Here is a 19,747-nt window from a genome sequence, read left to right as displayed (position 1 = left end):
TACCCCTTGATTCCACCAGCCCAAAGAACTCTATCTAACTCTCTTTTGAATGCATCCAGTGAATCAGCCTCCACTGCCTTCTGAGGCAGAGAATTCCACAAATTCACAACTCTCAGTGTGAAAAGGTTTTTCCTCATCTCTGTTCTAAACATTCAGGTACAACAGGCAGTGAAGAAAACTAATGACATGTTGGCCTTCATAATGAGAAGATTTGAGTATAGAAGCAAAGAGGTCCTTCTGCAGTTGTACAGGACCCTGGTGAGTATTGCGTGCACTTTTGGTCTCCTAATTTGAGGAAGGACATCCTTGCTATTGAGGGAGTGCAACCTAGGTTCATGAAGTTAATCCCCGGGATGGCGAGACTGTAATTTGAGGAAAGATTGGAAAGACTGGGATTGTATTTACTGGAATTTAGAAGGATGCGAGGGGATCTTATTGAAACATATAAGATTATTAAGGGATAATAGACAATAGACTATAGACAATAGGTGCAGGAGTAGGCCATTCAGCCCTTCGAGCCAGTACCACCATTCACTGTGATCGTGGTTGATCATTCACAATCAGTACCCTGTTCCTGCCTTCTCCCCATACCCCCTGACTCCGCTATCTTTAAGAGCTCTATCTAGCTCTCTCTTGAAAGCATCCAGAGAATTGGCCTCCACTGCCTTCTGAGGCAGAGAATTCCACAGATTCACAACTCTCTGAGTGAAAAGGTTTTTCCTCATCTTCGTTCTAAATGGCCTTATTCTTAAACTGTGGCCCCTGGTTCTGGACTCTCCCAACATTGGGAACATGTTTCCTGCCTCCAACGTGTCCAATCCCTTAATAATCTTATATGTTTCAATAAGATCCCCTCTCATCCTTCTAAATTCCAGTGTATACAATCCCAGTCTTTCCAGTCTTTCAACATACGGCAGTCCTGCCATTCTGGGAATTAACCTAGTGAACCTACACTGCACTCCCTCAATAGCAAGGATGTCTTCCTCAGATTAGGGGACCAAAACTGGATTGGACACGCTAGAGGCAGGAAACATGTTCCCGATGTCCAAAACCATGGGCCACAGTTTAGAATGGAGACGAGGTAAAGGTTTTTCACCCAGACAGTTATGAATTCTCTACCACAGAAGGCAGTGGAGACTAATTCACTGGATGAATTTAAAAGAGAGTTAAATGGATCTCTTGGGGCAAGCGAATCAAGGGGTATGGGAAGAAGGCAGGCAAGGGTTACTGATTGTAGATGATCAGCCATGATCACAATCAGTGGTGGCGCTGGCTTTAAGGGCAGAATGGCCTCCTCCTGCACCTATTTTCTATGTTTCTAAATGGCATATCCGTTATTCTTAACAGTGACCCCTGGTTCTGGGTTCCCCCAACATCGGGAACATGTTTCCAATTTCTTAATAATGTTATATGTTCCTATAAGATCCCCTCTCATCCTTCTAAATTCCAGATAATACAAGCCCAGTCGCTCCATTCTTTCATCATATGACAGTCCCGCCATCCCGGGAATTAACCCTGTGAACCTACGCTACACTCCCTCAATAGCAAGAATGTCCTTCCTCAAATTAGGTTTAAACCAGCATGTGCAGTTCTTTCCTACACTTACTGCAGTTTCAATCAAATTCTTCAAATACAGCATTGCAGGCACGATTCCATTAGTAAAAGGAAATAATTTGAATGAAACAAAGATTAGAAAGTAAAAGGTTAGAGCATAGGCTATTTTCAAAGGGAAGTTGCAGGACCAGCAGTAGTATGGGGCAGACATGCGAGAGACAAAACCAATTTGAACTAGCATCTAGGCAAAAACTGAATGTGAGTATGCAAAGGTCTACACACCTATAGGTTTGCCTTATCTTAGGAAAGAGGCTTACTTAAAGTATAAGCCGAAAGTGAAATAGCTTAGTGAGAAATTCAGAGCAGAAAATTAAACAGAGTGGGAAGAAAACTAGTAAGAGATCGTACGTTGAAGCACTAAAATAATTTCAATTAATTACCACCTTGTCACATCTCTCAGACATACTACATAAATTGAATTGTTTCGAAATGTGTATTTAGTTTAGTTTTGAGATACAGTGTGGAAACAGGCCCTTCGGCCCACCAAGTCCACGCTGAGCAGCAATCCCCGTACACTAACACTATCCTACACAATAAGGACAATTTCCAATTTTTATGGAAGCCAATAAACCTAGAATCTGTATGTCTTTGGAGCGTGGAAGGAAACTGGAGCACCCGGAGAAAACACCGGTTACGCGGAGAAGGTACAAACTCCGTACAGACAGTACCCGTAATCAGGACTGAACCCGGGTCTCTGGCGCTGCAAGGCAGCAACTCTATCGCTGCGCGCCATTCAGCAACTGAACATTCATCCCTGTCCAGAGGTTTGTCACTTATTCAAATAGCTGATTGTGTTGAAATACTTTGCACATTTCAAGCATTTCATTCTGACTCTCTTCAGTTATGTCAAAATCAAACACTGCAAAAGGTCTCTTGAGTAACATTCAGATGGAAATAGCACTCAATTGGACAGCACAGAGCCTCAGCACAACAAGTTATTCTACCAACACCCAGTTGACGAGTTTACACTGAAACATAGCAACGAAAGATAAAAAATAAACTTTACCTCATTTCCAATTGCCCTCACTTTTTCCAATGCATCTCGAAAATACTTCTCAGCAGTCTTCCAACTGAAACACGTGTTAAGTTAATGTCAGTAAAGAAAACGGCAGATAAATAAAATAATTTGTTGATATTAATGTTAAATCAAAGGTATTTTATCTCATTACTCAGTAATTATAGTCCCGTGCACTGAGATACAGTGAATAACTTTGTTTTGTGCACAAGCCAGCTAAACAATCCACATGTGAATATAAAATATGGTATTGCAGCTACAGAGAAAGCACAAATAAAAGAAAGCGTGCAAGGGCCACATCAAAGTAAATTGGAGAAAATCGGAACTACCTTCTTTGACTTTAGACTTGAGACAGTGTAGAAACAGGCCCTTTGGACCACCAAGTCTGCGCCGACCTGCGACGACCCCATACACACCCTGTATCCTACTCACTGTGGACAAAGTCCAAGTTACAGAAGTCAATCAACAAACCTGATTGAATGAACCTGAACGTCTTGAGTGTGGGAAGAATCCGGAGCACCCTGTGGTCACAGGAGAAAGTTCAAACTGCGTACAGACAACACCAGAAATTAGGATTGAATCCAGATCTCTGGCGCTGTAAGGAGGCAATTTTAAGCCTTTGTATCTTCTGCCCAATGGGAGAAGAGGGAATGGCTGGGGTATGAGTGGTCCTTAATTACGTTGGCTGGTTTCCCGACGAGACAGCATGAAGCAGATAGAATCAATGGGGAATTAATGGTGGGAGAGCATGGTGGCTGGTTTGCCAAGGTACTGGGCTGCGCCTTCTATTGTACTAGTATTGAGGGCTATTAATTTATTGATTTTTTTTGTATATTATATGTTATCTGCGAGTATTGTGTTTACATCTCTGCTATGCCACTGCACGCAAGGATTCTATTGTTCCGTTTTCAGAACAAACGACAGTTAATCACTCTCGACTTTTGACTCTGCAATTTATTGTGAGCTTGGGAAGAATGGTTGTCAAACCAAGCTGTGATGTATCTTGATAAGATGCTTTCTATGGTACATCTAAAAAAATTAGCAAGTCATTTGAGACCCATCAAACTTCCTCAGTCTGTTATCCGGCATCATCACGTTCAACTAACCCCTGTCCTAAACTAGGGTTGTTTTGTACATACTACAGTGTCTAGTCACACTATAAATACACAAATTGGCTAACAGACAACTCTGTTAACATACATTGTGCCTCACACACACATTCAGCCCATTTAGTTTGTGATAATAATAATATAATAATAATAAGCATTTATTTTATATAGCGCCTTTCCAGAAGCTCAAAGCGCTTTACATAAACAATCATAACATAAAAACAAACAGACAAACTATCCTAACGGAGAAGCGTGATAGGACACGGAAAGAGCGTTCAAATTATTCCCACTCTCTTGTTCAGTCTCCTGACAATTATCTTTGAGAGAATGTTTGTGTTGGGACAGTTAGCCATGTGCTTTTCTACACAAATTTAGACTCTGAAAATTTTATACTCAAAACAAAGATACTGAGCTATAGAGAGAGATTCTGAGCTATAGAAAGAGATTCAGTAGACTGGGACTCTATTCCTTGGAGCGCAGGCGGATCAGGAATGATCTTATAGAGGTGCATAAAATCATGAGAAGAATAGATTGGGTAGATGCACAGTCTCTTGCCCAGAGTAAGTGAATCAAGGACCAAAGGACATAGGTTTATGGTGAAGGGGAAAGGATTTAATAGGAATTTGAGGGGAACCTTTTTCACACAAAGGGTGTGGATGTATGGGACTATCCCAACGTTTAAGAAACAGTTAAGACAAGTACATGGATAGGACAGATTTGGAGAAATATGGACCAAATACGGGCAGGTTGGACTAGTGTAGCTGGGACATGTTGGCCAGTGTGGGTAAGTTGGGCCGAGGGCCTGTTTCCACGCTGTATCACTCTATTCAATCTGAGTTAGTTTTGAACCAGGGTATTTTAACTCTGGGGTCTGTGTATTATCTTCATGGTGGGGAGAAAATTGCTGAAAATGTCAGGCAACCTCACCACAGAACAAAGGATAAGATCCATTAATAAGGATCGGCCGCGGGGCCTTCCATCGCCCGCGGGGCCTTCCATCGCCCGGTGCGGCTCGGCCGCTGGACTTAACAGTGCCCGGTGCGGCTCGGCCGCGGGGCCTTCCATCGCCCGATATGGCCGGGGGACGGTTCAGCGCCAGGTGCGGCTCGGCTGCGGGGCCTTCCATCGCCCGGCGCGTCTCGGCCGCGGGACTTTACATCACTGGTGCGGCTCGGCCGCGGGGCCTTCCATCGCCCGGCGCGGCTCGGCCGCGGGACCTAACATCGCCCGGCGCGGCTCGGCCGCGGGACTTTACATCGCTGGTGCGGCTCGGCCGCGGGGCCTTCCATCGCCCGGCGCGGCTCGGCCGCGGGACTTAGCTGCGCACGGTACGGCCGCGGGGCCTTCCATCGCCCGGCTCGGCCGCGGGATGTTTCAGCGCCCGGTGCAGCTCGGCCGCGGGGACTTGGGCGTGGGGAAGAGAGCGGAAGTTTTGTTGCCTCCATCACAGTGAGGGGGTGTTTGGAGTCACTGTGATGGATGTTTGTGTTGGGGTTGTGTGTCTTGTGTTCTTTTTTTTTGTGTGACTGCTGGTAACGTAATCTCGTTCGGTACCTTGGTGCCGAATGACAAATAAAGCTCTGTATTACTGTATTACCTGATACCCTGTTCACTGTCCCCAAGCCTGAACAACACCTCAGTACTCAACAGTCTTGTATTTCCAGCTTGAACTGCCTCAGCACTGATAGCAGAGGCCCAGCTATGGAATGGAATGTGGCCATCACATAATTCCTCATAGATTCTCTACTTCGTAATGTATCTACTACAACATTTCTACATGTCTACTGCTGCGATACTACTTTCTCTCTAGCCCTTTCTAACATTTCTGTTCCTTTCTTATTTGCATCTCTGTAATTCTCAGGTATTTCATGTGGAAGTAGGTGACTTCTGTCATCTTCTGGACAACATCACATTGGGGTTCATCTAGCAAAATGGAACGGGAAAAATTAGACAAGCTATATAAAGGGAGAATAGGAGGCATTCCCCTCATTGAGGGAAAAGAAGAAAATTACCACAAACGGATAGGCGTGATTTTCTAATAGCCTGATCCAGCCATCATCAAATTGGTAACACACATTATAACTTGAATTCGTAGAATTACTTTGAATATACAGCATAGCAAAATGCTAGCATTTATACCTCCCCCACCCACACGTCTCCTTCCATTTCACCTCACCTCATAATCATTCCTTTCTGTTTATCCTGATTCTGTTCAATTATATCTCCTCCATTTGCCTCAATCTTTCATTTATGGATTTAAAATAATTAAACATTCTGAATTCCTGGAAGAATTCAATCGCAACAGAATGATTTGGTGCTGGTTTGTACTCTGCAAAGTTTAAATCTACTTACTCTGTATTTTGGAAAGCCACCACTCCCATCTCATGAAGAACAAATGGATCCTCAGGTGCTGTGTTCAAGGCCTGACTAAAAAACTTCTCTGCAAGTTTGGAATTGTTGGTCAGTCCGTACTCAAGGCCAATATACAACATTGGTAAATGACATCTGTGGACAACAGAATGAGTCATCTCTAACACGACAATGTTTTCCAGGGAATTTAAATAAAATGTCAATAAGAGATGTTATGAACATCACAGACAAGTGAATACATCACAAAGCAGCCAACAGCATAAAGCTTTGTGGAATTGTTAAATTTATTCACTTCTTTAAATAAATGCCAACTGCAATCAACTAGTTTAAAGGCATCACGTAGAATATTCAGAGCCAAGAAAAACATTGAAGAATTAAATCTCTAAAATCTGGTGATCACTGCATTAGTCATAGTACCAATGTGCAGTTCAGTGTTGAAAACAAGGTGACATACAGAACTGGTTTGTTTTTCCACAGAAATATTTTGACTGATTACTTTCAGCACTTCTATTTTATGCCAATGTAGGTGTCTGCCTGTTGACCCAGAATTCTGGAATTCAATGTTGTGCCCTGAGGGTCAGAGATGAATATATATATATACAGGAGTCGACGTCTGGCACAGCAGATACAGTAGATGAGATTGGAAGAGGTGCAAGTGAACCTCTGCCTCACCTGAAATGAATGTCAGCGTCTTTGGACAGAGTTGAGAGGGGAGGTATAGGGACAAGTGTTCCATCTCCTGTGGCTGCAGGGGAAAGTACCTGGGTGGTTTTGGTGGAAAGTGATGAGTTAACCATGGAGTTGCGGAGGGAACGGTCTCTGCGGAAAGGTGGGGAGTTGGGAAGTTTTGGCTGGTGGTGGAATCCCGTTGGAGGTGGTGAAAATGCGGTAGGATTAAGTGCTGTATGCGACGGCTAATGGGGTGAAAGGTGAGGACTGGGGGACACTCTGCCTCTGTGGCGATTGGGGGGGGAGGGGGGAAAGGAGAAGCAAGAGCGGAGCTGCAGGATACTGAGAAGACCCGTGTGTGGAAGAAGGGTCCCAACCCAAAAGGTCACCCCTCCATTTTCTCCAGAGACGCTGTCTGAACTGCTGAGTTACTCCAGCACTTTATGTCTATCTTTGGCATAAATCAGCATCTGCAGTTCTTTGTTTCTACAATCTGGCAATCAAGATTTCAAACCATGTACAATGTAAAAACAGATATTGACAGAAAAGCAATGATTTATCAAGTATTAAAGACATTTAATGACAGCCATGGGGGCAGCACCTACCCTTTCATTAGCTGGGCTGCAGTGAAGTAGGCAGCCATAGCCTGGTCATGCTCACCTTCCACAGCAAACGAATGGCCATAGGCGATCCAAGCCGGCCCATAGGTTCGCTCAAGGGTAGTGGCTTTACTGAGGAGATCAAACAAATTCAATGTGAAACAACTAGAACAGATGGCTTTCCATTTGCACAAGTTGTTGAATAACTCAGAAGCCAAGATCTTAAGTAAATTATTGTGGTAACTAAAGGAGCGAATTGGAAGACAACTTAAAAGTAGAGAGGAATAAGGCATCTCCTGACAGAACCAAGTTACAACAGACTGCTTCTTGCTTTCTAAAATTCTAACCAGACACAAGCTTCATTGCACATCCCACGCAACTAAGAATTAAGAATACATATCTATATACTAAAACTCTTGTTTGTTTGTTCCTGAACTACAGCCAAAACGGTACACGATAGCGTGATAATTTTAGGCCCACCATACTCACCGCCGTCCCATTGGTGCTAATGGAAGACGTTTCATTGAAATCGGTGTTATATTTTTAAAGTTTAAATCTATCTTCTAGGGAGGGCGGGGGGTGGAGGGAGGGGGGAGGATGAGGGCGATGGAGTGGGGGGGGGGGGGGAGAGGGGAAGGGGAGGGAGGAAGGGAGAGGAGAGGGAGGAGAGGGTGCTGCACCAATACAGTAGAGGTTTAGGCCCAACGGGTCCACTTGGTCTAGTATATACTAAGACTAAGAATTAAGAATAAGGGGTAGGTCATTTAGGGCTGAGATGAGGATTTTTTTTCCACACAGAAAGTTGTGAATCTGTGGAATTCTCTGCCACAGAAGGCAGTGGAGGCCAATTCATTGGATGCTTTCCAAGAGTTAGATTTAGCTCTTAGGGCGAACAGAATCAAGGAATATGGGGGGAAAGCAGGAATGGGATATTGATGATCAGCCATGATCACATTGAAAGGCAGTGCTGACTCGAAGGGCCAAATGGCTTACTCCTGCACCTATTTTCAAGGTTTCTAACTCATCCCAAGCACATTTTAGCAATTCAAAGAGCCCAACCCCCATTATATGTAAGACATTACCATTGTCCACAACCCTAATTACTCCCAGCATCATATCACATTGCTACACACACAACAGCTCTCCCCCCCACCCCCTCCCTCCTGTTCCTCTTGTTACTGTGACCCACAGATAGAACACAGGATAGCACGTGGCCATTAGCCCTGCTAATTAAGATTATGGTTATTCATGTTCTTGGTTCTTGGTCCTCCAAAATATTCCAAATGGAATTTAAACTGGAGGTAACTATGGACTTAAGCAAGAAGGGAGAAGAGCTGCCTTAAATTTAGTTACGTCTGGTTGAGTAACTATAGCAGGGTGAAGACTATTCCATGCTTTCATTGTGCGAGGGAAGAATGAATTGCTATACACATCTGTCTTGATAGCTGGTTTCTCAAATCGAATCGAATGCCCTCGTCTACTCCTGATAGGTTTGGGTTTGGTGTAGATGTGGTAATCTATGTCGAGCTGACCATTTAACATTTTGTAAAAACAGGTCAAACGGTGGGTGGGCTTTACATCTGTCTTGGAGAGTGTTCCACCCCAATGAATTTAGAAGTTCGGTAACACTCGCTTCTCTCTCATAGGTATTTGTAACAAAACGAGCTGCCTGTCTTTGGACACGTTCGATGGAAGAAATGTTTTTAATTGTGTATGGATCCCATGCTGCAACTGCTTAGTCCAAATGTGGTCTAACAAGGGTGAAGTATAACTTCTCCTTGATAGAAATTGAACAATGATAAAAGTTGCGTCTCAGAAACTTTAGGACGCCTGTTGCTTTCACCGTTGCAGGATGAGTCTGACCATTCCAACATAGATCGTTCTGTAATTTGATGCCAAGATACTTGGTCTGTTTGCATTCTTCAATGGTGGCACCAAGGATATTATATGATGTTTCACCTGGCTTCCTCCTCCTGGTGACACGCATGGTTTCACATTTGGAGGGATGGAACTGCACCCCCCATTGCTGTGACCACTCAACCATAGTATCGAGATCTTTATCATCAGCTGACTTCATTGGATGGTACAGCAAACAATCATCAGCGAATAGTCTGGTCATGCTTGTGCTTTTTCATGGATGTCATTAATGTAAAGCAAAAACAGATGAGGGCCCAGTACTATGCCCTGAGGTGTACCACGTAACACTGGATGCCAATCAGAGCTTTTTCCATTCACACACACAAGCTGAAGACGTTTTGTCAGAAAACTGGAAATCCATTGTTTCGTGTTGGAACGAACACCGTAGAAGTCAAGCTTCTGAAGCAGTCTCTGGTGTGGGATGACATCAAATGCTTTAGAAAAGTCTAGTACTACTAAATCCGTAACGACATTGCTGTCAAGGTTCTTGGCCAGGTAATTTGTCGTCAGGATAAGCTGAGACCCGCATGATCTATGCCTCCTAAATGCATGTTGGTTGTCAGCAAGTATACTGTTTGCTAAGATGTCTCATCAGATTACTATCGATTATATGCTCCAGTAGTTTGCAGCAAGTGCTTGTTAATGAAACAGGACGATAATTAGCCGGGTTGGTGGTTGAACCCTTCTTAAAGAGAGGAGTGATGTTAGCCTTCCTCCAATCCAGCGGAACATCACCTGAGTCAAGCGACTGTTGGAAAATTAACTGCAAAACAGGAGCCAGTTCTTCGGCCGCGATCTTAAGGGGTTGATTCAGCATTTGGTCAGGTACAATAGCTTTTGTTGTATTGATGTTGAGCAGTAACTTCTTATGTTGATAAGACATAGAAGCAGAATTAGTCCATTCGGCCCATTGAGTCTGCTCTGCCATTCGATCATGGCTGATCTATTTTTCCCTCTCAGCCCGTTCTCCTGCCTTTTCCTAATAATCTTTGATGCCCTAACTAATCAAGAACCTTTCAATCTCTGCTTTTAAAATACCCAATGACTTGGGCCCCACAGATTCATCATCCTCTCGCTAAAGAATTCCACAGGTTCACCACCCTCCGTATGTCCTTTTACTCTGAAGCTGTGCCCTCTGGTCCTAGACTACTAGAAATATCCTCTCCACATCCATTCTATCTAGGCCTTTCATTATTTGGTAAGTTTCAATGAGATCCTTTCTCATCCTTCTAAACTCCAGCCCGGAGGCCGGGAGCCATCATACGTGAACCCAATCATCCCTGGGATCATTCTCATAAACGTCCGCTCAACCCTCTCCAATGCCAGCATGTCCTTCCTCAGAAATGGGGCCTAATCTGTCCCATTACACAATTTGTCTAGGTTCCATAAACCCTTTGCCCAACCAAAATGCTTCAATCTCAGTTCTCAAGTTTTATAGTGAGTCTCAGCCTTTTGGTAGAGTCACAGAATTCCTTGGCTTTTGTCAAGCAAACTGTTTCCTGACATCATCGCTGGACGTGGGAGTGCACCTTTACTATAAAGCAGGACCATACGTGCATAGTCACTGAAATAAAATTAAAATCAAGGAAAAGAACCGATTTAGGCCCAAAATACAAATTTGTTGTAAATATCTCACTAACCCAGCTAACACAACTGCTGTCCCACCTGAGATATCTCCTGGCGTGTTCATTTTTGTGGCCAACCATGAGGTAGTAACATCCGACGGCAAACCAGGATACCTGGTCATCAACAGAAAGATGAAAATTAATGATCGTAACAATAGAACTACAATCTCATCATCCGGAGTGGTAGCAGCATGGATCGGAGGGGGATTCAGGTGATCAGCAAAGATACATTTAAAGGGAATCCTATGAAAAAAAACATGAAGGAAAAAGGCTCATGGAAAGATAAACAATGGTATGGCCCAATGAGCAATGCCAATTTCCATGGTCACCTGTCATAAAAGAAGCAGCTGGATTCTTAAGAGATAAGGGTATTCGATCCAAACCAAAGTGGTTCTTTAGTTCCTAATCAATATCACGTTATAGTCAATTAGGCCAACATAATAAAATAGTTCAGCAATTTTCTAACCAACATCAGTCGCATTATATCCAATTACTGTTATGGAAACACGTTATAGCAGAATTACTTGCATCTATAAACACAACCAACAGGATTATAGATAAGTCAAATTCTCTGAAGATAAGCTCCTGGAAATAGGCCATAGATTTGTTTCTTGCCCTATGGTTAGCTGGCTGATTGAAAAGTGTAAGGCTCAATCCAGCTTGAAAGTTGGAGGAGAGAAAACCATCCCACTACCTGCCAATGCGCAGAGCATACTCGATGGGGGAATCGCCTAATTCTGCTCCTTTATCCTATGGTCAATCACTTCTTAATAACTCTTGGTGGTAAAGCAGGCATCGTGGGCAAGTTATAGCTTACACGACGCCTTACACAAATGCAAACCCATTCATTCACGTGTAAGCATTGATAGTGCCATTTGAGATAAAAACTAACACCAAGACATATAAACAGAATGACAGAAATGCAAAACAGGATATGAACATTTGTGAATCAAAAAACGTACCGGATTATTGGGGTACAAATCCACCAATTTGTGTGCAAGGTAAAAGAGTTCTGAAAAATAAAGAACAATGCAAAGCAAGAAATAAATTTATGCAATTTTGATTACATCCAGAAAATAAGAGGCTATGAGAATGCAACGATTTTACAGAAAATATCAGAGTCAATCCAAAGTAAGGAAACGGTACCACATGTAAAGATGGGATCCAGGATAAAGGTATCACAGTACTTTGGGCTGAGCAGCCACGTGCACCTTTACCCGGGGTGGAACCGAGTGGGAGAGAGAACAGACCATCCCCCTGATCCAAGAGCCTGAGGAGCAGGTGACAGGTACATAATGGAGGCTGAAGCAGTACATACATCTGCCTGAAACACGGCTGGCTAAGCACAGGTTCAAGTTAAGCCAAGGCAAAAGGAAAGGTGGTTCAGTTCCTACCATTCGCTTTGTTCAGTTCCACCAATGCACCGATGTGCACTGGAAGGAGCACTGCATGATAAGGATCTTTATTCATCACCCTGTCAAGAGACACCAAAATAAGCAGCTCAGGTTATCGAATTAATCCACTTGCAAATAATTTTGAAATTATGAGCATTTTTCTGCATTGCACATGGCAGGTGTCATGTAGAACATAATGCGTGGAGTTCGAAGCCAAGGCAGGTGGCTATGGTTTAGGTTCCTCTCCAGACCTCAGACTACAGTGATGAGAGAGTGTTGTACTGTCAGAGGTGCCACCATTCAGTGAGATGTTAAACCTCTCAAACTTTTATTTATCCAGCAAACATCAATGGCAGATTATATTTTCATTATTTCATTGGATATTGTGATATAAATTAGCTGCCAAATGTCATCCATCACCACAGTAATTAAGCTTAAAAAAAATCTTTGCTGTCTGCAAATCATTCTATCGAAGATCTACAGACTTTACTTACATTGAAGTCAGTTTATAACATGTCTTGAAATCACAGTTGTAGTAATTCCTCTCTGCCACAGAAACTACAACATCCAGGTTATCCTGGAGTCCATCCACTGATTCGGGAATTAATGTTTCACTTGGCTTATTATACTGTTGGGGAAAAAGAACATAGACTCCATAGCGTTAGTAAAAACTGTCAAACATTGAAGTGAGGGTTGAAGTGAGGAAATTACAGGAGGAAAATAGTGACAAGGATTACAGTTACCCATCAAATACATTCAACTCCCTGCAGCCAATGGCAAGGCTGTGCTGATGTCCTCCTCCAAATTCCTTTATCCTTGTTCAAGTTAGAAATTACATATCAATATTATTATGAACAGCCCAGAGGTTACAAATGAGCTGGGTTTAAACTATAGTACATCAGGGGAGTGGGTTCACTGCAAAGAGGAAGAGTCTGTGGTGCGCCATTCCGGGAATTAACCTAGTAAACCTACGCTGCACGCCCTCAATAGCAAGAATATCCTTCCTCAAATTTGGAGACCAAAACTGCACACAGTACTCCAGGTACGGTCTCACTAGGGCCCTGTACAACTGCAGAAGGACCTATTTGTTCCTATACTCAACTCCCCTTGTTATGAAGGCCAACATTCCATTGGCTTTCTTCACTGCCTGCTGTACCTGCATGCTTCCTTTCAGTGACTGATGCACTAGGACACCCAGATCTCGTTGTACGTCCCCTTTTCCTAACGACACCATTCAGATAATACTCTGCCTTCCTATTCTTACCACCAAAGTGGATAACCTCACACTTATCCACATTAAACTGCATCTGCCATGCATCCGCCCACTCACACAACCTGTCCAAGTCACCCTGCAACCTCATAGCATCTTCCTCACAGTTCACACTACCACCCAGCTTTGTATCATGGGCAGTATCTATAGAAAGAGAAACAGTTAACATTTCAGGATGGTGACTGTTCATCAAAACTGAGGAAAGTTAGAAAAATGTTTGAAGTTGCAGAGAAAGGCAAGGGATGAACAGAAGTGTGCAGTAGGGCAGAGAGCAAGAGAGACTGAACGGAACGTGGTGGCTGTGTCAGCTCAGTTCATTGTCATGTGTACTGAGATACAGTGAAAAACAGATTTAGAACATCGTATACATGTCTGATCTGCATACCGAAGAATGAATACACATGATAGGGCAGTGGTAGTGACAGAGCAGGTTATGCCGCTTGCTCATGTTCTCCATGTTGGTTTTCCCCAGTCTTTAGATCTATCCGAACCCCCGAGACAATTTGATCGATAGATTAATTAGCTAATGTAAATTAACCCCTCATGTGAGTGGTAGGAGAATCATAGTGAGAGTCATGGGGAAATAAGTGGAGGAATGAAATTGATGGGATTGCTCCAAGACCAGCATGGACTCAATGGGCTGAATGGTCTCCAATTTCAAAAGGAAATATGAAAAGGAAGAGCAAAGATGCACTTTGAAGTCAGAGGGTTTGCTGTGTGCAGAGATTAGGCCAGAATGGGACTATACTATCTTGAGTTTAGTTCCATGAGAGGTGATCCCTCATATGTTCCTGGGATCTTAATGTCCAAAATGTGTTTATATTACTCCATAATCTAATCCTCTGTAATCATCAGGCTTTTAGTCTTATGGTTAGAATTAATCTTGTAAACCACCTCCCCTCATAGCCCTACAGCATTCACTCTGTTAAGATAATGCTGTATTAAAGGCAAGCTGCTATATTTACTTCCTCCTACCAGCAATGGGACTGGAGCACCACCATTAGTCAGCGTTATTGTAGATTTTTTTGCCAGCTAATTCCAGCAGAGTAAAATGCAAGATACGGACCAAATTAGATCCAAGATCTCTGATCCAATTAGACTTAAGCCTATCTTCACCTGAAAATTGTATAACATCCAGAAGATAAATTAATATTTTATGCAATATTGTATCCACAAAAACTGCAAATAATTTTCACGTGTTATTTTGCTTTACAGAAACTTGAATGGAAAAGTGCAGTTACCTTTTTCAATTTATTTTCATACAGGAAGTACAGTAATTCATGTTCATCTTCTGTGCACTGCTTACTGAAAGGTAATGAATCAAGCAGCTCTTTCTCTGAAGAGGAATTTTTTTCAAATGGAATTAACACATTGCCAAATGAACACTGATACACAGCTTAATACCACACATCCTGCTTCAGCAATGGGTAGCTTTCAGACCAACCCAGACCAACCCATTGCTTACTTTAATTTCCTACAAATTCACAACATCAATTCAGAGCTGGCATATGAAGCAGAAAATATCCGGGCTCAAGTTCTATGAAAATCCAATACCAGAGTACGCAGCCAATTCTGGTTATCACATTTACAGACCTCCCAACATTAGTTTTACAAATTCATAATTTTGATATCCAAAATTCAGAACTTGTCATAAAAATTCATAACATTATGCAACTTTTCAGGGAAAAAAGGTGCATACGCGTTGCGCTACATTCATATGTGAAAAATGACTATTATTTCCAACAGTCTGTAGTTCATGGACTACATGTACAATGTCAGTCCTATCATGAGTATATTCTGCTATTTATAGAAAGGTTATTGAACAGAGATACTTTTTACAACACAGAAAAAATGGTTTTGTTTTGTTTTTTCTATTTTGCTTGATCCTTACACATCCTAATTCTCTTGGTATTGAATAAAAGAACAATGGTCATAAAATGTATGACTAAGTTATGAAGAAAAAGTTGATATATGTGACTTGACTAAGCATATGGGAGTACTTGTTGAAGTAAATTTGCACATTAATTGATAATCAGCTCAAAAAGGTGGTAAATGGCTTTTCTGCTGTGTTTTATATTTTAACCCCGCTTTAATTAATTAATATAGTTATATAATCTTGCACTTAAATTTAATATTTACTCATTATAGTTCCACCAATGATTTTCTGGCACTCTTGGTTCCAGAGTTTATCCAACCGGCCAAGGAAGTCGGCTATGGGGAAAGATATGCTGGCTCCAGCTGGGCTGGAGTTCCAGAGCCCCGGCCGCAGGTTGCCAATTCAACTCACTGATCGGCCATGGAAGTCCCGATGAGGTCAAGATTGGCTGCCTTGCCTAGCCTGGGTGCCACATTTTCAGGGAGACTTCCAGGGCGGGGGGATTTCTCGCGGAACCCTTTGCAACCTCTAGCGGCCGAACTGACAAATTGGCCATGGAAGTCCCGATGAGGTCGAGATTGGCTGCCTTGCCCAGCCTGGGTGCCACATTTTCAGGGAGACTTCCAGGGCGTAGGGAATTTCTCGCAGTACCCCTAGCGACCTCTAGTGGCCGAATTGACAAGTTGCAAATACCGACTGTTTTGCGGAAAAATGTGAGGCGAAATAGGAATGGCAGAAATTATATAAGAAAGCAGAAACTTTCCACCAAATTCGGACGGGTTAGGAGGGGTGCGTTTAGGGAAGGATATGAAGCCCTTGAACAAGTGTAGTGATTTTTTGGAACAGTCCCAGGAATGAGAGGCTTCAACTATGATAAGAGACTGGACGAGCTGGGGTTGCCCCTCAGCAAAGCTGGTTATGGGGACAATCATAATCCCCATAATGATTATGTCCATAACCAGCTTATAATTGTGTGCACAATTAGATACATTATCTGTGTCTTAGACAATGAACCCAATTATAGATCACAATTTTTTTTTAACTCGTTAAAGCAGAGAAAAAATTAGACTTGCACCCCTCTTCCCTCACCAACCTGAGACACACAGGATTGTGCTGATCTGAAATGTACCCTCAGCAGGGAGAGTGGATTCAAATTTTAAAAGATCTCTTAAAAAGCATTTGCATGTAGCTGGAGAGATCTGCATGATTAAGGAGAAAAGTTAAGATGTTTGAGCCACACAGAAAACTATTTGCATGAGCACACACCATGTTTTGTTTAATTGAGTTTAATTTAAAGATACAGTATGGAAACAGGGTCTTCGGCCCATAGACTCCACCCAGACCACTTATCAGTCGTTCACATCATTTTTATATTATCCAACTTTCGCATCCACTCTTTACGTGGCCAATTAACCTACAAACCCACATATCTTTGGGATGTGGGAGGAGCACTCAGAGGAAATCCATAAGGTTACAGGGAGAACGTGTAAACTCCACGCAGACTGCATCTGTGGTTAAGATCAAACCCAGGTCTCTGGTGCTGCAAATCAGCAGCTCTACTAGCCGCGCCAGTGTGCCGACATGCTGCAACATTTTATCATAACCAACTAATATTAGCTGTGGTTAAGCAGCAGGAAGGGAGAGCTGGAAACATACTGCAGACTCTATCAGCCTTCAAAAGGAATGGGGAATCCTGAATCCATTTTCAATTCTGAGCCAGATTGTCAACTTTGCACAGTCTTACAAACCTACTTATTAAGTTTATTTTACGAAAGTTCAGTAAGAATCCTATCATGTGTTCTTCTTAAGTTACTGTGGAACAAATCTCAGAAGTTTGAAAACTGAAGTAAAAGCAGGTCATGGAACTCTCTATCCCTATGTATGCAGATTGTGTGCCACTTTGTCTGTTGATGTTATCACTTTTGCTCCTCACATCATCCCACCCATGGCTTCCCCTGGCACTCCCCATCCCTGTCCTCCCACCCCAACATCACCCCACCCTTGCTTCCCCAACCTACCCCCCCCCCCCCCCCCCCACACCCTCTCCCGACTCTCACTGCACTTGTTGGGAATCTTGTTGTGTTACTGCCATGTTTCCTTTGCATCAAAAGTATTTCCTTGTTTATAAAGTACGTTAATATTTCTCGGGGGTGAAAGGGAAGAATTTCTGGAAGCAGTTGTGGGGCTTTAGTCAAATCAGTCAGAGTGTATGTAGCACATCCAAAAGATCCAAGCTGGCTGCTACTCACCATGGACTACCTCAGCTTTCAGTCACCAAACAAATGTGTTACAAACCTTCCTGTGCGGTCAGCATATGGTGCGACGTCAATAAGTCGAACGCTTCAAAGCAACACACATCCAGCTTCAGAGCCTCTCTGTAGCTATTGGTGGCCAGAGGTCGATTATCCATTGCATCATAGATTTTCCCCCGTAAAAGGCAAATCGAGCTTTTAATCTGTTGCGAAACATACCAGCAGATTAAAATTTCACCAATATTATTCAATGAGGAATTTCAGTACATGCATTTTACCCCATGAAACTTTGCACAGAAAACCAAAAGAGTGAGCATTTACAGATTTTTATCTGCAACTGTTTAGTGTAAGCCTGTCATTGGCATGATTTTCAAAATTCCAAAATATATAAGTGAAGCCACTCAGTCCCTCGAGCCTCATGTGTTGTGCAAATAATCTATGACCGAGTAATTCCTCGACTCCATTTCCTCAGGTCCCAAAACATTTATACAATACAATACAATACAATATATCTTTATTGTCATTGTACCCAGGGGTACAACGAGATTGGGAATGCGCCTCCCATACGATGCAATAATTTAAGTAATTTAGACAACAGCAACCCAATGAAACGAAACAATTGTAACAGTTTTAGACAGGGTAAAGTGCAAGTTGATCTATGCGTTGTGGCCATCCGGCTCAGCAGGACCGGTTCATAGCAGCTATGGCCCTGGGGATGAAGCTGTTCCTGAGTCTGGAGGTGCGGGCGTAGAAGGCCTTGTATCGTCTGCCCGATGGAAGGAGTTCGAACAGACTGTTGCAGGGGTGTGAAGAGTCTTTGTGGATGCTGGTGGCTTTTCTGAGGCATCGTGTGTTGTAGATGCCCTCCAAGTCTGGTAGATGTGTTCCGATGGCCCTCTGAGCTCTATGGACTACCCGCTATAGAGCTTTCCTTTCTGCCTCCGTGCAGCTGAGGTACCACACAGGGATGCCATGCGTTAGGATGCTCTCTATGGTGCAGCGGTAGAAGGTCGTCAGCAGCTGTTGGGGTAGACCAGACTTTTTCAGTGTTCTTAAGTAGAACAGTCTTTGTTGTGCCTTCTTGACCAGCGCAGCAGTGTTATTGGACCATGTTAGGTCCTCCGAAATGTGAGTGCCCAGAAACTTGAAGCTGGACACTCTCTCCACACTGTCCCCGTTGATAGAGATCGGGGCATATTCCCCGTTATGTGACCTGCGGAAGTTGATGATCAGCTCCTTGGTCTTGGTAGTATTTAGGGACAGGTTGTTATCCGAGCACCAGTCCGCCAGGTTCTGCACCTCCGCTCTATAGTTTGTTTCATCCCCGTTGGTGATAAGCCCGATCACCGTTGTGTCGTCTGCAAACTTGACAATGGTGTTGGTGTCGAATGCAGGAACACAGTCGTGTGTGAAGAGGGAGTAGAGCATGGGGCTCAGAACACAGCCCTGTGGTGTGCCGGTACTCAGGGTGATAGTGAAGGACAGGTGCGGGCCCATTCTCACTGCCTGCGGTCGTTCCAGCAGGAAGTCCAGGATCCAGTCACATAATGACGAGCTGAGGCCTAGCTGGTGGAGTTTGGTGATGAGCTTGGTGGGGATGACCGTGTTGAAGGCGGAGCTATAGTCATCCTCACGTACGTGCCCTGTCTCTCTAGGTGAGTCAGGACAGTGTGAAGAGCCAGAGAGATGGCGTCCTCTGTGGATCTATTTGCCCTGTATGCAAATTGATGTGGGTCCAGTGAGTCAGGGATGCTGGATTTGATGTGTGAGAGGACCAGCCTCTCAAAGCACTTCATGACTATCGGCGTTAGGGCAACCGGGCAGTAGTCGTTCAGGTTGGAGATCTTTGCTTTTTTCGGCACCGGAACTATGATAGCCGACTTCAGGCACTTGGGGACCGTAGCTAGAGATAATGACAGGTTAAAGATCCTGGTGAATACCTCAGCCAGCTGTTCAGCACAGTCCTTCAGTACCCTTCCTTGAACATCCGGTCCTGCAGCCTTGCGTGGGTTGACCCTTTGCAGAGCGCGTTGTACC

General features: G+C 43.4%; 1 protein-coding gene across 1 annotated transcript in view; it reads right to left on the bottom strand.

The window, feature by feature from the left end:
• cdc16 (cell division cycle 16 homolog (S. cerevisiae)) overlaps positions 1-19,747 on the bottom strand; it is a 54,117-nt gene that overhangs the window by 21,777 nt on the left and 12,593 nt on the right. Inside the window, exons 6-14 of the mRNA XM_078402199.1 lie at positions 17,754-17,913; positions 14,824-14,918; positions 12,807-12,940; positions 12,313-12,392; positions 11,881-11,930; positions 10,959-11,032; positions 7,383-7,508; positions 6,091-6,243; positions 2,621-2,684 (exon numbers count right to left, since the gene is read on the bottom strand). Coding sequence (XP_078258325.1) covers positions 2,621-2,684; positions 6,091-6,243; positions 7,383-7,508; positions 10,959-11,032; positions 11,881-11,930; positions 12,313-12,392; positions 12,807-12,940; positions 14,824-14,918; positions 17,754-17,913 — 936 coding nt within the window. The remainder of the gene's footprint in view (positions 1-2,620; positions 2,685-6,090; positions 6,244-7,382; positions 7,509-10,958; positions 11,033-11,880; positions 11,931-12,312; positions 12,393-12,806; positions 12,941-14,823; positions 14,919-17,753; positions 17,914-19,747) is intronic.

This window comes from Rhinoraja longicauda, chromosome 7 (genome assembly GCF_053455715.1).
Source record: "Rhinoraja longicauda isolate Sanriku21f chromosome 7, sRhiLon1.1, whole genome shotgun sequence".
NCBI classification, from domain to species: domain Eukaryota; kingdom Metazoa; phylum Chordata; class Chondrichthyes; order Rajiformes; family Arhynchobatidae; genus Rhinoraja; species Rhinoraja longicauda.
Note: the sequence above shows the minus strand (reverse complement) of the source record. Positions and strands in the feature narration are given on the sequence as shown.